Source organism: Podarcis melisellensis, assembly GCF_964234715.1.
Source record: "Podarcis melisellensis genome assembly, chromosome: 2".
Lineage (NCBI taxonomy): Eukaryota > Metazoa > Chordata > Lepidosauria > Squamata > Lacertidae > Podarcis > Podarcis melisellensis.
The window spans coordinates 28,656,786-28,675,539 of NC_138529.1; the positions used below are offsets into that span (position 1 = coordinate 28,656,786).

The following is an 18,754-nucleotide window of genomic DNA, read 5'->3' on the forward strand; positions in this document are numbered from 1 at the left end:
CTGAGAAATGGACAATACAACATCCCATTTTGGGGTCCCTCCTGCACTGAGACATCTTGCAGGTGCCAGCTTGTACAGAAAACAAAATGAGGAAATACATCATGTAATACACCTATACAGTGGTACCTCGGGTTACATACGCTTCAGGACTCCGCTAACCCAGAAATAGTACCTCGGGTTAAGAACTTTGCTTCAGGATGAGAACAGAAATCGTGCTCCGGTGGCGTGGCAGCAGCAGGAGGCCCCATTAGGTGCTTCAGGTTAAGAACAGTTTCAGGTTAAAAACGGACCCCCGGAATGAATTAAGTACGTAACCCGAGGTACCACTGTACATAAAATAACAGTGTACATGTGTACATTATATCTCCCAGTAACTTTTTAGCCTTTTAGAACCAAGAAACAAGAATGGCAGGTGCACATCTGCTCTACCTTCCAGGGATTCTTTGACCCAGCTGACAAAATCCCTCCTGAGTGCCAGCTCCTCAAGGCACCTACGACGTGGTTCAGTTATGTCTTGCAGCGATTTTTTTACACGCATCAATTCAATACTCATGGAGGAGAGCTTCTCTTCCTGAAACTGGAATTTCTGTACCTGAAAAGGGAATAATAGGATTGTACTGCACATTAAGGATGTGCAAAACCTTTCCCTTGATTTCCATCTCCCATTTTTCAGCCCCATGGTGCTGGGTTTCAAGAGGAGGCATCATGGATTGTTTCAGATATGATTCCTTCTAGGAACACTGCAATGGCTCCCCACACCTTGCCCCTCTCAGGAACCTGCAGCTGCACTCAGTGTTCCAATGGCAAGGGATCAGGATCACCCTACCGCTGCTGCCCCACTGACTGCAACTAAGGCTTTTGTTTGTTTGTGAAGGCATTGAGGGGGGGTAGAAAGGAAAATGAATAAAATCAGACAGAAGCAGTCTTTAGCTGTCCAAACCAGTGGAACCACAATATCTACATCGGAAATCGAACCAGATATTACCATGGCATCCATGCAGCAGGGCAACACTTATTAATATATATTTTTCCCTTTCGGAAAACAATGAGTTAGGCTGCTTTATAGAGAGAAATTTGTTGAATGCTGCAACTATTACAGATTCTATACAAAGTGAAAGGAAAATCTCCCAGGAACTGGAATCCCCTTGTCTTTACAAGGGGGAAAAAACTATGGTAACGTGCCATCCCATGATGAAACATTTTGGAGATGCTACTCAGAGTATAGAGTAGATGGCAAGTGGCCTTATGACATAGTAGCCTCCTGTAACTCTAATGCAGAGTTTGTGAAAGCCATGTAGGTAAGATGAAAGCCTGTAGCACCTAGGCACATCTTTTATTCCGTTAGATTTATAGCCAACCCCTTCCTCCCAAGCTGCCCACAATGGCTATGATTTCAATATCACCACACCCTTACTGCTTCTGACTCTTTGTGGGGATGCAAGTGAGCTAAACTTGACTAGATATGGCAAATGAACAGAACATGCAGTTAAATTTGCAAACTGTTACCATGAGATAAGTAGCTAGTTTTATCTGCCCTTTGATATCCTGATTGCACTGGTTGCTACACATCTTGATCCACTACTCAGTAGATACCACATGGATGAATACTCATCAGGACACACCTGACTCCCAAAACTATATTGAGTAGCATAAATAGACTATTTAGTAGCATAGAGATCATTTTTCTGCCAGTCAAAATGTCCTTAAAAGTTTATTTTTTTGTTTTGCTTTCTCCAGTTACACAATATCCACATGGCAAATTGAGCCATAAGTTATATGTGTCTTACAGTGGTGTGCATACCCTCTAAATTGCATACTGCATGTAGATGGTTCTGCAGTACGGAATAGAAATACAGTATAGGGTTAGATTCAACTAAGTTGGCATGCTAGGGGAAGCCAGAAAAAGTTCCACCAATGCAAAAGGACTTTCCCCTCTCGTCTTCCTATGTGCCCCTGCATTTTATACTGTACACAGTAGGAGGAGAGAGGATTGTTCTATCTTGCAAGCAGCTATGCTGAATCCAACCCATACAGTTGCCTCTTTCAATATGATTATAAAATTCTATAAACCAAATGCCTGACAGTATTAAGTAGCTAGGAATTGCGGGGGGGGGGGGGACCTAATGGCTGGACATCCTTGGGGAAAGCAATTCACAAATGGGGTGTAATTACAAAAAAAAACAACCCTCTCTTGTGTTCAGTGCAGAAAAACCATGCTAAAGAAATTAAAGAGATCCAAAAAGCCAAAGTACTAAACAACTCTATATGTAATCCACATTTTGTGTTCCTGCGATAACGTATAGACCCAAATGAAAAGTGCACACTATCAACTTTTGAACAGAATGAAGCTACCTAAGTTTACTGGATAAGCTCTCGAACTGTGGTTTCAAAGAAATATACTTACAAAGTTAAGTAACTGTTGCAGGACTCTGAAGTCACCAGAGAGATTCAAACCTTCCCTGACCTTGTCGATAACCTTAGCAGAGTCCATGGCCAAATGCAATTCATGATATTGCTGGATTTGTTGAATCCGCTCATCTATCCATTCTCCACCATCTTGACGCTGTAGATAGCACATAACCTGAAAATCCTTTTTCAGATCCTCGTAACGGTTAGTAAAATCTCTGAAGAGCATGTCTACTTCAGAAAACATGAGCTCTCCAGATTTCAGACTGTTATACAGCCTCAAGAATTCACAGTAACAAGGATCAAAAAGAGAGGGAGGCACTTCATCAAGATCCAGAGCAGCAGTATCTTCATCAACGACAAGATTTTTGGCAGCCCACTCCCAGCAGTACTGGAAGACGTCACTCTCTTTAAAGTTATTCACAATTTCCGCTATCTTCTTCAGGGCTGGACTCAGGTGGTAATATGTCTCAATTTTATCAGCACTCTGGGAAATGTCTCTCACATTCACAACATCGTCCAGTGCTTTTGAGGCCAGGTTTTCACTGTGCTTCTGCTCTATTTCAGCAATATCCACTGAAAGTAAAGAGAAAATCAGAACTTGGACACACACACACAAAACTTCAGTGGGTCTTATCTTTGCTATATAATGGTTCACATTGCAGCATCAAACACCAAACTGTGACCTTTGTTTAAAAAATGAACAATAATTTGCAATTTCTACCCAATTTTTCTACTTGGATCAATCTGTTTTTCTGATGTTGGAGAGTTCTGGGAAATTCTCATTCCCTGGTTTATTTCCACTCCCAATCTTTAACAATCTTTGCAAAAGAAAACTAACAGAGCCAGAGTTTTAAAATTACCCTCCCCCTTTAAAAATACCTTTTATATACTCTTGCACTTTCCTGCACATGTTCAAGAGGGATTCCAAACAGTTTTTCTCCCTCTTGATACACAGTAGTTCTTGCAGCCTCAAGCCAAGTATTCCTTCTAGTTTTGATCTGTGCTCTTTTTCATCAAACAGTGAAATATGCTTGGGCCCTGAAATGAAAATTGCCAATTACAATCACTTGCACAAAATCCCTATTTTCTTTCCTTTTACAAAACTTGGACTCACTATCTCCCAAATAAGCTCAAGGGCATTCCAGAACTCTGCTTCTCAACAGCTGATGTGCAAATACCACTAAACTGTGATTTAGCATTACATGCACAAGCCACTCTGAGCCCAAGTGAAGCTTCAGGCTTAAGTGCTTCCCTTGTCTCCTATCCCACGACTGGATAAAAACAAAGATCAACCAAAGGGTGCACTCATTTTTAAGAAGGAATATCTTTAATACAGCAGGAGTAACACAACACAGTGGTAAGCAGATTGCTCTGTCAGTGTAAGCATTTCTGCTTGTCTGATGGAGCAATATGCCCTCTCCTTTCTTTGCATGCTGTTCCAAGGGTTCTCCCAACCCACTGAGCCAATTATTTGGGGGGGGAGGGGAGTGGACAATGGAGACACAGGGGAAGGAACATGTGAAAAAAGGTCCACAGTGCTAGGGGAAGTCCTTGAGAAGGCTTCCACGGGTAGGGCTCATTAGCTGAATCCCATCCCATCCTTATAAAAGGCTACAAACAGCAATCACTATCTTAGAAGAAATATTCTCCCATCTTTCACACACAATAGGCATGCTAATTGTATGTGAACCTAGTTTGCATGTCATGGTAAGCCATGATTTACTGGGACTCTGCAAATGTGTGAGGTGCTGGAGAATGGAACGAACACTGACTACAGTCTGTAATGAGGAGGAGCTTAACCATAATCCTGGGCTCAGGCAATACACTAAACCAAACCTTAGCTTAGCTCAGCATGGAATGGGAGTAAGTGAAATAGACCAGGCTGCAAACTCCTCTCTAATTCACAAATTCACATGGTCCTGGTGAGCAATAGTTTGGCTTACTACAAAATGTGAATTTGGCAAATGACAGCTAAAATACATGTGTCAACTAAACACAAAGCCACTATATTTGCTTCAGAAATGCAGTTTTAAAATGATATGCAAATTCAAATTGACATTAAATGGATATGCTTTAATTGAGTAACATTTATTAGCATTTCTTAACTGGACTTCGGTCCTATATTTTACACATCTCTCCGTTTATATATACAGATAAACACACTTACTTAATTCCCAAATGGACAGAAACTGCTTCTTGTGCTTTAAAACCAGCTCTAAATGTTTAACTAGGATATGGCCTGTCATGAGTTCATCAGAAACCTTTGTATATACAGAGTCAGCGCTGGCCATTAGCTCTTGGGCTTCTTCAGTAAGTTGGTCCAGAATGTTTCCAACCACACCTGTTAGATCAGTCAGGGGTTTTAAAAACAAGCAAACAACCTTTGTCCTTAGGTGCTAAAATAACTTCATCCCCCATGGCAGCTGGAAGCAAGGTGACCCCTTCCTTACTTCTCTCTGTTCTACACACATAGTTTGAAAGTTTGTTGCCCTACTTACAACAACGGTGACCCATTATTCGTCAGAAGAAATAAAATATAAAAGAATTGCAATAGCCTGCAACATCATACTCTTCCAATACGCACAATATTTGTGTTTCAGCATAAATCCTCTACCAGTTACTAAACCTTAACTGACTTTTCCTTTCTACAATGTCCAATACTAATTCTCCTCCTATCCAACTCTGTTTTGATATTAAATAACCCTCTGCGCTCCTTTCAATAATAAGATATTTCCCACTGCTCCCAGAACTTTACCCATTAAATGATAGCTGCACTTACCATTGAAGATGAAAAGATGCTTGATGTCTGGCCAAACAAGCAGATGATTCAGCACGCCTTCCAAATCTCTTATAGGCTTCCCTGCTACATCAGTTGGCCATGATTTTATGATGGCAGCAGATACAAGTTTACCCAGCTTGCTCAAATTGTAATGAGATATCAGTTCAAGGAGATTAGTCTGTTCCTACATAAGACGCAAAATATGTAGAGGGTTCAGGGCCCTGAATGTTTTGCCGCTAGAGGCAATGCAAATGTTCTGGATACCTGGAGAAGGCAAACACCTTCTCCAGGTATCCAGAGCCTGTCGCTAAAGCAACTGCCTCACCTTGCCTCACGGGCAGGCCAGACCTGGCAGCATTAGATAGCGATGAGTCTGTCATTTTATTTTCACAAATTTGCTACATCATTTTAAAAAGTTTACTATTCATAATGCAGCCCAATCCAACAGATTCCAAAAGGAACTTGCTTTCACAGATCTGCTCATTGTGAGATTTGCCAAATAATTTGCTGTCCTTTCCCAAAGGGTAAATTATATGGCAATAGAAATCGATTTAAATTTGATGAGACAAAAATACAGTTGAGGAATGACTTTGTAATCCTACGATTGTCACTGAGCAGGGATTATCCACACAAAAATGGCTCCCAGTTACATGATTTGTCAGCCTGCCTTGATTGGCAATCCAGGAAGTCAAGCTGGATTTACCTGTGGCATTGAATCACAAACCCATTATTGCTTACTCCCACAGTCAGGCACATGTAGCATAATCTCAACAAAGTAACAGTACTTGGAAAATACCGTATTTTTCGCTCTATAACACGCACCCGACCATAACACGCACGTAGTTTTTAGAGGAGGAAAATCCGTAGGCATGCCACCCATAGGCATTCCCTCCATAACACGCACAGACATTTCCCCTTACTTTTTAGGAGGAAAAAAGTGAGTGTTATGGTGCAAAAAATACGGTAAGTGTAGGATTCAGAAGATTTTAGATATAGTACCTGGTATGCTAACTTTATAGCGTCTATGGCACAGTTTTCAAAAGCTTTGCTAATCATAGGGTCAAATTGTTCCATTTCCTCATGGCAACAGCAGTAGGCTTTAATCTGATTAACAGCAGATTCCTATCAGGGAAGAGCAAAAAGAAAAACAAAACATTCTACCTGGTTCCAGTTATTTAAGATTATCAGATAAGGAAAACATGGAGGTAAAGTAATTTAGGACAATAAAACAAAGCAAATATATTTTTCTAGTAATAGTAACTAATGATAATTTTATTATTTAAACCCTGCGCATCTGGCTGGGTTGCCCCAGCCACTCTGGGCAGCTTCCAACACATAAAAACATAATAAAACACCAAACTTTAAAAACTTCCTGATGATCCTCCAGTCTGTACTGTACTGTGGATTAGCATAACTGGAGGATTTTTGTTACTGATAAGTGGCACTGTCCATTGCAAAAAGGTGAGACTTTTTAAGTAATGACGAAACAGATTTTTGTGTCACCTTGGTGGATGGGAGGAATAGTGCACTTTAAGAGGTAGCTGCTCCAGGAGTGGAACGTAAGTTCAGCTGAGACAGGGACTAAAGAGATCAAGGGACATACAATTCTGTTTCCACAGCAGCTGCTCTTGCTTGGGCTCAGAGTTATTATCTGATAAGAAACTGCATTGCCGCTACCCTACATTGCATTTGGCATCTGTGGTTCATAAGGGAAGGGAGTAAAGGGCCTGGAGTGTCTCTGTGAGCAGGGAGATCTCGCTCTGATGACCCAGGGTGGGGTCTCCTGATATGCAGAACTGTTAGAATTCCTGCTCCGTGATTGCAGTCATGGGATTTTTGTCTATCACATGATGGTGTATGTTTTGACTCCACAGAGTGGGAAGTGACGGAGACAGGATGTTTGTGTTACTGTGTTCCGTGAAGTGGGACTATGGTCCTTTATTCTTTTTCTCTTTGCTGTTTGATGCTAGAGAGAGGGAGCCATGTTGCAGTGCTTTCTGTGTGTTTATATGTAAATAAAGTAGATTAGCCAAAATGCTGAGTTGCTGAGGTCTGTTACGCAAGCTGCAAAGACTCTGCAGATCCCTAAGTGTGTCAATGTCTGTTGGCATTGGTCACTTGATGTTCAGGCAAAAGAAAGCTTTTGAAGCTCCTGAACGATCAAGGGAACATGCCAGTTGGGAGTGTGTCTCTGCCAGGGTCCTACTGAGAGGAATGGGAGAGGCCTCTTCTTCACTAAGCTCCTAAGGAGTGCATCAGAACCACCTTGCATTTGAGAAGCTTTATGTTGGTCGAGGGCAGAGGAAGAGATTCTAAAAAAGAGGAAGAAGGGGAACTGGCCATTCAATACTTCATTTAAGATTTCTGCGCACTGGGTCTCTCCGAGTGCCTGATAAGATTGCTTTCATTAATGAGCTCTGGGCCAGAGCTGTGGCCTGGTTGGCTTGATAAGACTGCCTTTCCCTATCCATTTGCCTTTGTAAGGCCAGGTGTTGACCCAGAAAAAAAGATGGGGATCAGCAAAAGATGAGGATCGGCAAGGGATTTTAACTTGAATTTAGGTTACCCTCTGCTTGTCCCTGCTGGTCAAGATTCCCAGCTCTGTTAAGGAAAAGGATCTTTCCTCAATATGAAAGTGACATGGAATGACAGCAGACATCTCCTGAAACAAGACTGCCTGGAAGGAGGAACTGACATGCAATTTGATTCAGACACTTCCTGTCTAGGCTGGTATGCCATAATTTTACACAGGCTACTTGGCTTTAGAGTCCTCAGGAAAAGGTGGTGTGTAATATTGTGGGGCTGGCCATGCCCACTTTCAACTCTGGCCACACATATTTGGCACTGCTCACTGCTGAGAAGTAGCCATGGGGAAAAGGTTTCCCACCCCTGATTTAGATTGAATGTAGTAGTTTCCATTTCATATGATACAATATAATCCGTTCATCTCAGTACCTTTTTGATTCTGCCTTCCATATCTGTGATTAAAGTTTTCTTCCACTCTTCTGTGAAAGTTGTATTGGCAAAGTCTATTTTCAAAAAATGATCCCAAGCCTAAGAAAGAAAATTATTATTCAGTTAAATTAACCCAAATTAAGAGCAGAAGGGGGTTGTATTCATAGGCCCTTGGTTCTCCCTGGCCAAGGTCCTCTTTTCTTCTTGGCAGAAGAAAAGAGCAGCATGCGACAACAATCCCCTACCCTTTCCCAGTAGGTGAGAAATACAAAAGATGGAATGATGAAGAACACAGGGATAATGCCTGCATCTTTAGAAGACAGGTTGCATGCTTCACAGGAGCTTTTAAAAAGTGGCAAAAAATAAGTGACCAGATCCCCATCAGCGACATCAGCATCTGACAAGAGAGGGGGCATTTTGTGAGGCCTCTGCAGGATCCACTAGGGCTGCCAACTTACCCCATGGGCTCCTGGCAGTGGCAGACTTGTAGATGCCAGCCTCACCTTCCTTCACCTGCCAACCTACCAGGGTAGAGGCCCATTTCAAGACTACATGCAAAAGGAGGACTACACCTTTCCTTGATGCTTACTGACTTGCAACTGGGATTACGTGGCAGAAATGGAACTGTAATGGGCTGTTGTCAAATAAACTGGCAAGCAACTGTCCCACCTTTGCCCCACAGTGTTTGGCGAGCCTCTGGGGGAAACCTACTCAGGCTTTCTTAAAATGCTGGGACCAGGCATGTACATCAGTCCTTGGCTAACATGCCTACTCCTCTATGCTTTCTTCTACTGAGCATATACTCCTAGTCTGTGACCTCTAAGAAAGCATACGTTAAGATCCCATCTCGCTCTTTCTCTCTCTCTCACACAAACTTTCTGTAGTGGTTAAGAGCAGTGGAGTCGTAATCTGGTGAACCGAGTTTGATTCCCCACTCCTCCACATGCAGCTGCTGCATGACCTTGGGCCAGTCACACTTCTCTGAAGTCTCTCAGTCCCACTCACATCACAGAGTGTTTGTTGTGGGGGAGGAAGGGAAAGTAGAATGTTAGCCGCTTTGAGATTCCTTAGGGTAGTGATAAAGCGGGATATCAAATCCAAACTCCTCCTCCTCCTCTTCTTCTTCTTCTTCCTCCTCCTCCTCCTCCCACCACTTTTATAATTAGGCTAGGAACTATGACTGGTCATTTTTGCACACCAATAAAGCACTGGGTTCTCAGTCACTATGAAGTACAGAATCTTTCTCTTAGAACTCAATGCAACTGCTGGGTTCAAGTGCTGGACTAAGGAGAAGCTTGGCAGTCCCCAGTTTGGAAATGAGTGGCACTCCACTATCTCTCTCTCTCTGCATGGCTTTAATGATTTGCATCTGAGCAACAGTGACTCTGGGGTGGGCTCTCTGGAACCAACTTTGGATGGGTAAAACCTTGTATCTATGGTGTGACAGAAACCACAGATCTTAAGCTATCAAACAATAAACTCTCTGACATTTCTTAACATGGCAGAAGGAGCACATAGGTATGAGGAGGAAGTAAGGGCAGCTGCTAAAAAAACTCATTAAGTTAACAGGAAAAAAACACTGCATACTTACAAAGATTGGGATAACTTTAGCTGAAAAATACAAACCTCAAGTTCTGCTCGAAATGTGAATGTAACTGAAGATGAATATGAACAACTTTCTAGCAAAGGTTTTGTCAAAACTTGACGAAACCAGGTCCTGGTATCTTCACAGAGCCTTTGGAATATTTCTGCAACCTATTATGCAAAAGGGAAAGTTACAAACTGCTGAATACAAAAGCAACCTACCACTATTGCGATTTTTACATTTTGGTTTTTATCACACAGTTTTCCTATCGATTCCATTAGTCTCTCTCTCCCCCCACCCCAGCATTTACTGCTCCCTCCTTCAAGTATAATACAGTAGGCACATTCTGGTATAATAAAGAAGTTAAGATAATACAGAATATTCTATATATTAAAAAAAGAATGCAATACACAACCTAAATAGTGAGAGATAGTACTGATACTGGAGAAAGATGTCAACCTTTCATTCTGCTTTATGCATCTCCCATGTTATTGGGCACTGGGTGGTATTTCACATGCAAAAATCCATTCCAGATTTTGGTTAGAATTAAGCACCTTTTTTAAAAAAGGTAAAGGACCCCTGACAACTGTCCAGTCGCAAACGACTCTGGGGTTGTGACACTCATCTCGCTTTACTGGCCGAGGGAGCCGATGTTTGTCTGCAGACAGTTTTTCCAGGTCATGTGGCCAGCATGACTAAGCCGCTTCTGGTGAAACCAGAGCAGTGCATAGAAACACCGTTTACCTTCCTGCCGGAGCGGTACCTATTTATCTACTTGCACTTTGACATGCTTTCGAACTGCTAGGTTGGCAGGAGCTGGGACCGAGCAACGGGAGCTCACCCCATTGTGGGGATTTGAACCGCTGACCTTCTGATTGGCAAGCCCTAAGCTCAGTGGTTTAGACCACAGTGCCACCCACGTCCCACAAAGCATCTTTACCTGCCAGTAATTAAAAAAAATTTTTTTTAAAGGCTCCGTTCTAAACTACACTTTAGAACTATTAATACAAATACATTTAGAAGTTGTAAGATATCAGAGTAAAGAGAATTTTCTTTAGCCAATGCAATTTAAGCAGATGTTTAAACCAGTTAACATTACATACTCAAGTTTGGGCTTATGTGCTCCTCCACTTCCAGTTAACTGCAGCTTGTTGTTATTACTAAAGCATGAACTATAGTTAGCATCAATTAGTATTTATTGAAACAAGTCAGGATCATTATTACTTAAAGTTTGCTTTTTCAATAAACCGTAGTAAACGCTAACCAGTTTGTCCATTTGCAGTTCAATAAAAACAGAAGCAAAATGGAGAGAGGAAAACAAAAACGGGGGAGGGGAAGAAAATGGATACAAGTTTCCACACTATCACTTACCTGTGGTTATTTTTCTTAATGCAGTTTCGTTTTATTGCCCTGTTTGTCAGTACATGATTTACAGTATTGGAATATGGATATTTTGAAAACTAGTAATTATTTACAAAAGAAAAAGAAGTGGCCATCCCAAGTGAGGTCCACTTAGCATCTTCACTGACACCATCTGGTCCAGCATTCTGTTTCCAATACCAGCCAACCATGCACCTCTAGAACTCAAAAGGTGTGATGGTAAAGGCCACCACATTTCAATCCCCAGCATCTGGCCATCAGGGGTATCATGTGTCTCTGAACAGAGAGGTTCCATTTGGGATCTTTGTAACAGACATTGACAGATCTAGAGTATTTCTTTTTTTAAAGTCAACTAAGATCATACCCATCATATCTTATAAGGGATTTCATGTCAATATCAGTTAAGAAGGAATCCTGGTTAATGCTGGCAAAAAAACAACAACACAGAAAGGGAAGAATTGCAGATCTTCTACTCTGCAAATTGCTTTTAAAATGGTGCTTGTTTGTTTCTAGTTTCTGATGGTTTTGCTCCTTAATTTGCTTTGTTTTTAGCTTGCATTTTCTCTTTGTTTTAGGTTGCACTGTTAGCTTATTTTATACTGTGTCAGTTTTGCATAAGCCACCTTTGTGTAATTCTGTAGAAATGTGGTGTATAAATTTATAAATGATACATTGTGTGAAGACTTTACATTTTTTCCTGAACCTACTGGGAAACAGTAAAGTAAGGCAATCAGACATAGGGGGGCCAAACTTAGCCTATTTTCCCCTTCCTTTTGAGCTTCCTTACAGAATCTCTTCCAGATGGCCTGGTGACTTGGTTCAGGAGAACACAAAAAAATATGCAGATACACAAAAAATGTGCAAAATCATATAGAAATTCTCACCTCTGAAGGTGCAAGTCCAAGAATCCTTGAAAAAATCGCAGCAGATGAAGCTGGTATCTTGTATCGCATTACCATTTTAACTTTGCTGCATATCATCTGATGAAGTCTTACACAGACTGACACATACGAGTTCCAAGAGTCCTGCTGCAGCATGCTAAATTGTGAAATACTTTAATTACTGTGGGTGCAGAAAGCATTGCTTCTCTAATGCAGACTTTACCTCTGAGATTCTATGGAATGTGAATAATTATTGAAACTGTACAGCCCTGCATGCAGATTATATGCATATGTGGCGGGGTGAAAAGATACTAGATTACTGGCAGAAGGAGAAACACATTTCATAATTTGATAACAAGAGCAAGGATAAAACTAGCAAAGAAACTGACAAATTGAGATCATTCACAATTAAAGAACTAGTAAAGCAGAGCTGAGGAAAACTTGTACTGTACTTAAGTGAATTAACACATCTAATTAGATTCTAAAGGCAGAGAGCACTCTATGAAAACTGAGGTAATAATTGTCAGGACATAACTATTAAAATGATTCTTTAGAGACAGTTAAATGTTTTGTAATCCTTCTATAACTGTATTGCAACCTATATTCTCAGACTCCGTTTTGTGCTTTGAGGACTTTTTCCAGATAAGCATGTTTAAGGAAGGTATGTACAACTTTTACTTACCCATTCTGTGTATTACAGAGGATATTTATCACCATCTCCAGAAGCTTTTCTATTTCCTATGAAAGCAATAAAAATTAAGCCAGAGAACCAGAATCATTTCTTACTAGAACGCTGTACAAAACACCTTCAAATCATGCAACAATGAAATTGATCTATCTGGTTACGTTCTTTGCTTACTAATCTCTACTGCTTCAAAGCTCTTATTTAGGTTAGGGCTTTGGCTCAACGGTGGCCACTGCTCATTGGGTCTGGTGGGGCAGAAAGCAGGGCAGCTAATGAGAGGTGGAACTAACGGTAAACAGTTCTATAATAGGCACAGAGATCCAAAAGGTATTTATGCAATGGCAGCCATGAATTGTGGAGTTATCTCCAGCTGGCCAACTCCGGAGCAGTCTTACTCCAAACACGCCAAGCTGTTACCATCCAAAAGAATACTCAGCATCCTCAAGAATTTCCCCTTCAACCACCTGGGAACTAGTTCCACAAATACTTTTAGTCACATATTAACAGTGGATTTATATACACATTACTAAAGACCAAGTCTCATGGATTTAGATAAGACTTTCTCTCTGATTAAGTACGTATACAGTCAAACCTCGGTTCTCGAACGCCTCCGTTATCATATGTTTCGGCTCCCGAACGCCGAAAACCTGGAAGTAAATGCTCCGGTTTTTTAACGTTTTTCAGACGTGGCTTCCGTTTTGAGTTTCCCTATTTAACTGAAGTTTCCACTTTCAGTTTTCGGAAGTCAAATGGTCTTCCGGAACTGATTACGTTCGAAAACCAAGATTCCACTGTAGTAGGGATATGGAACCTCAGGACCTTGGGACTCTCCCCAAGCCACGCCCCTCATCTCGCCTTGCTCTATCCCCTCCTCACGTGCTTTTCCCTGGCTGTAATGCTTCCTTGAACTGTGATAATTTAGCCTTATTTGCCTAGTTGAGAGGATGGATGGATTGGTATAGAAAACTGGCATTTGAATAGCTAGAATGTACCTTACTGTTCAGAAGTTATTTATATATACAGTATATGGCATCATACAAATTTAATAAACAATAATAATAATTTGGTTTTGAACTTTTTGTAGGTGTATCTTAACAATAACTATGGTTAGGTTTGTCAGGTTTGGAATCTATATGGTTTGAGTTATTAAGTGTTAGGTGTTCTTTTTTTAAAAAAAAAATCAGTGTTAAATTTTAAGATTGCTGCACCAAACAGCCCTAGGTATGATTAATGAAAGAGAAGAAAAGGCTGGAGTAGGGCATTCCCATGACACAGTCCTGACAGAGTAACCATGATTAGACTAGATTATAGATCAGTCACTCCTAATCCTATACAGTTCTGATTAGGGAATCCATGGAATATCTATATAGTCATACCTTGGAATCCATTCCAGAAGTCCATTTGACTTTCAAAAGGTTTGGAAACCAAAGCAAGGCTTCTTATTGGCTGAATGAAGCTCCTACAGCCAATCGGAAGCTGCAGAAGCCCCATCGGATGTTCGGCTTCCAAATATTTCACAAACCGGAACATTCACTTCTGGGTTTGTGGCGTTCAGAAGCCAAAACGTTCGAGCACTAAGCTGTTCAAAAACCAAGGTACGACTATATATTTTATGGAACACTATGTATGGACTATAACAAAGGTTCATTCCCCATAAAATATGCTGTCTCACTTAAGGCTGTTTTAATCAAGAGACCTCAATGTCCCTTTCATGCATAATAATTCTATGGCTTCTCATTCAAACTATCAGGATAAAGACCAATGTTCTTTATTTTAAAAATAACGAGATCTGATTGATTGAAGGGTTTCTGTGGGGAGCTGAGGTATTATAACTTGTGCTGGTGTGATCTTCTATAAATGAACCAGAATTAAACAACAAACCTCAAAGTTATGGTAAGTGATTTGCGAATTCTTCAGTCGATGAAAGGTTCCTAGAAGACAATCTAACGGATAAGCAGAAAACTCGGAGATAAATTCAACCAAGTCCCCCAGAGGCAGCAGGGTGAACCATGACCTGAACAGTGCTCTGTCTCCGTTCAGCAAATGTTTCTTATTTTTCATTAGTGTAAGCAAGTGTCTACCAAAAAGAAAAAAAGAAAGAGAAAAAAGAAAAGATATTCAATATATAGATCAGAATGGCAAATAAACATAAATGGTGAGCAAGAGTGAGTACAAAGTGAGTACACTCAAGTTTTTGCAGGGTCAGGAAGATCAAAATGAAAAAGGTGGCGGCTGAAACCAGGATAAAAACCTTCAATGCCTTAGGAAAGTTGCTTGAATAGCTTCTGTCCTCCAGCTTCTTGACTAGTTATGGTTCCTTGCTGAGAATCTGACTTCCCTATGTGACCTTGGCCTGTGATTGGGCTTGGTTTCTCTTCTGTGATCTGACTTTGCTCTCTGGACTATTCTGCAAGTGGGTACTGGCTGCTGGCATCCTTATCCTTTAAAGCAGGACATAGCTTGACCACAATTGCCTATGTTTTTGGAACCCAAGATTGGACAACTACATGGTGCTCCAAGTGGGTTACCCTTGGAATTGGCACAGAAGCTACAATTGGTGGAGAACCCAGCAGGTAGATAAACTTGTGAGGTCAAAATGCTGCCAGCATATAATATACCTTACTTATGGGATCTGCACTGGCATCCAATCTGCTATCAGGCCAAGCTCAGTATTTTGGTACTAACATTTAAGATACAGCTCAGGACCTGGTTAAGAGGCCACCTTTTCTTAACATACCCAGTAGGTCACCGCCCTGATGTATTTTTTGAAAGGGTGGATGAATAAGGAGAGATATCTCAATTGCACAATGTAGGAGAGGAACAGAATAGGAATAGCAACCAGTCTATCACCTACCATGGACTTTTGAAGGGCCTTTTGTATGTGCCACACACAACTGCGACAGGGACTGGTGGGCACACTGGCACTTGTGGGTGCCACGTTGACCACAAGTCTACCAACACAAGAAAATCCTGATCTTAGATGGTTTCCTTTATTGTAAGAAACATTCCCATTCTACTTCTTGCCATAAGAAAAGCTTTGGAAATCCTCTAAGGCAGTGTTTCCCAACCGGTGTTCCGCGGCACACTACTGTGCCGTCAGACATTGGCTGGTGTGCCGTGGGAGGGAGGCGGGCGAGTCGGGCGGTGAGAGGCGGCGGCGGCGAGGATCCGCGTCGAGCCGGGGGCGGCTCCGCGGTGGTGGTGCCGAGCGGCGGGGCAGCGCGTGCAAAAGGGAGGAGCGCGAGACAGCGGAGGAGGAGGAGGCCGGCATGTCCGGGCAGCAGCAGCAACAACAGCAGCAGCAACTCCCGGCGACGGCTCCTCAAGCCCCGCCGCCGCCCCCTCCTCCGCCCGCTATCGCCGCCACCACCACAACAGCCGCCGCCGCCTCAGTTGCCGCCGTCCCTCAGTCCCTCGCTCTGCTGCCTCCTCCCACCCCCAAAGCTTGGAGGTTCCCCGGCAAGGGGGAGGGAACAAACTTTCACTTTCGTGCGTCCCTCCCGGCGTGACGCTGCGCGCTGACGTCACGGGGCGGGGCTTTAATGGTGGTGTGCCGTGAGATTTTTTTTCAGTAAACAGGTGTGCCGTTGCCCAAAAAAGTTTGGGAAACACTGCTCTAAGGAAGGTAGTGAAGGAGGCTACAATTCAGGGAGGACAGGAGGCTTGTTCAAATCATGCCACTTTTCAGTGCAGTAAGTGAATGTGACTACTGGTAATTTCAGAATGAAATAAAGTAACAAATACATTAAAAACTTACTTTTTATGTTCCTGTTTATTCCTGCATTCAACAAATAAAAGACCTTCCAGCCCTGCACACTTCTCTTCAGAGTCAAGCAGAGTATTCACAGGAACATGCTCAAGATCAACAGAAGCAGTAAATAGATGAAAAGCTGGGATTGTCCACAGCCACTCATTAATATTTTCTTCGATACAATGATTGCAAAACCCCTTTAAATATTGTTCCACACTGAAAGAGAAATAAGAAACTAATGCCTATCAGAAAAGGATTTTTTCTAAATAAACAAAACCTGCATTGAAAGTACTTGTGCATGAAACCCAAGGCTTTGTGGTTCTCTGCATAGGGTGCTCTCTACAATATTTCTGCATTTCTGATATAGAAATACATAGACCATTGCCACAAAAAGGTAATAACATAGTCGCCCCAAATTAATTTCTGGTTTTGTTGTATTTCTGCTGCATTCTGAATGAAGCACAGGAGCTGTTAAGGCCAGAACAATGGGCTTGGATTGAAAGTGTCTCTTTTGCAACTGCAACAAATCCAAAGCAATGGAGGTCCCCAGTAGAAAAAGGTTGGGATACTTTTTTGCCAATCCAAGGCAGATTTTTCAGGAAGGGGAATCAGCAAAATCATCTCTTCCACTTCTGCCAAGCCAGCTATCTTTAAAATTGCACACAAAAAACGAGTCAAATTATATTTTTCTGTTGTGCCTCATAAAGTTACTACTTTTTCTCTAGGAGTACAGAATGCTGAATATTTCAACTTACAAATTACAAAACAAGTACTAACAAGTTCGGAATTCAAAAGGTATTTTAATATAGTATAGTATGAATAAAATTGCACAGAACTCATTAGAACTGATTGTCAAGTATTATATATTATATATTAATATTATTTAGGTTTACGTGATGTTTTCAAAAAGCAAAACTAAAATTCTTTGGTTTTCCAAAAGCAATTTATGTGTTTCTTCATCTAATATACTTACCAAGCTAAATGGTGTCCAATCACAAAAATAGCTCAGTTGAATTCTTCACACCAAAAAAAATATTTTAAAGCTTGGGTAGGCAAACTAAGGCCCGGGGGCCAGATCTGGCCCAACTGCCTTCTAAATCCGGCCTGCGGATGGTCTGGGAACCAGCATGTTTTTACATGAATAGAATGTGTCCTTTTATTTAAAATGCATCTCTGGGTTATTTGTGGGACATAGGAATTCATTCATCCCCCCCCCATATAGTCCGGCCCCACACAAGGTCTGAGGGACAGTGGATCGGCCCCCTGCTGATAAAGTTTGCTGACCCCTGTTAAAGACTGCTCACTGAAGAAATTTGCAAAGGTTAAATTTCACCCCCTAAAATGACATACCCTGTTCTAGGAGGCAAAAAAATCAACAAGTGCATCTTTATGGAGATATAGCTCCTACTAGCACAATGGAAATTTCTCCCCTCTTACTCCCAAGGGTTGTTTTATTTGTCAATCAAAAATGCTTGTGCTGACAGAAAAATCATAATTGAATGACACTTAATTCCTCCTAAAGTATAGAATTATGAGCCTGTTGAAGTTTTGCATATCAGTGAACTGCTAAAACAATGTCACAAACTTGAAACACTAGTCATTTAATTAACACTAAACCTGAATTTTCAAATCCAAAATTACATACCGTAGCTCATGTGAAAACAGTTCTTTGAAAGATTTTGCTTCATCGGCTGGTGGTTTCTCCAAACAAAGAAGGCTACATAACTGCACCAGATCTTCTTTTGATGTTAGAAGTCTATAATGTTCTCCTAGTACAAGAATGATCACTGCCAGGCCCAGCTTATTTTTCTTTGTCTTGTTCCAAGATGGACAGCTTGCATTGTTCTGATTAAGGAGGGGATGGGCTGTTTCTCTTAAATAATTGAGAATTAACTGCTTGATCTAGAGAAAAGGGTGAAAGTAATAAAACCAACTCCACCTATTTTCTTTAGAAGACAATTACTTAATCTGAAATGCTTACTCAGATTATCATTAAATGGTTAGATTGGCACAGAATTCTGGCCACAAATCAGGGCTAATGCCATACATAAAACAGAAACCATTAGTTGCTTCCAGTGTCTTTAAAGGACTTATCTGCCCAGGCTTTCCATGACCCATAAGTCTGGAACCAGTTTTATGCACCTGAACTAGATGAATTCCAGTTTTATTTTTTTATATGTATTTTGGAAGTTTTTACACTACTGTTTCATTGTTGTACAATATTAAAGATCATTAAAACATACACCACCTAAGAGACGTTTTAAAATATTACAGTTTATAAAAGGCTAGCAAATAAATAAGCAAGCAAGCAAGCCTGTGCACAAGTGCA

At 41.3% G+C, this 18,754-nt stretch overlaps 1 protein-coding gene across 3 annotated transcripts in view; it reads right to left on the reverse strand.

The window, feature by feature from the left end:
- The window catches only part of LOC309363318 (E3 ubiquitin-protein ligase RNF213-like), a 93,194-nt gene that overhangs the window by 52,096 nt on the left and 22,344 nt on the right, over positions 1–18,754 (reverse strand). For all 3 annotated transcript variants that reach the window (XM_081899462.1, XM_081899461.1, XM_081899460.1), the window contains 13 exons: positions 18,071–18,327; positions 16,432–16,641; positions 14,556–14,751; positions 12,672–12,727; positions 11,993–12,146; positions 9,770–9,898; positions 8,144–8,242; positions 6,188–6,310; positions 5,189–5,372; positions 4,577–4,750; positions 3,289–3,447; positions 2,405–2,982; positions 430–592 (listed from right to left, as the gene is read on the reverse strand). In XM_081899462.1, the coding sequence (XP_081755588.1) occupies positions 430–592; positions 2,405–2,982; positions 3,289–3,447; positions 4,577–4,750; positions 5,189–5,372; positions 6,188–6,310; positions 8,144–8,242; positions 9,770–9,898; positions 11,993–12,146; positions 12,672–12,727; positions 14,556–14,751; positions 16,432–16,641; positions 18,071–18,327 (2,482 nt within the window). The remainder of the gene's footprint in view (positions 1–429; positions 593–2,404; positions 2,983–3,288; positions 3,448–4,576; positions 4,751–5,188; positions 5,373–6,187; positions 6,311–8,143; positions 8,243–9,769; positions 9,899–11,992; positions 12,147–12,671; positions 12,728–14,555; positions 14,752–16,431; positions 16,642–18,070; positions 18,328–18,754) is intronic.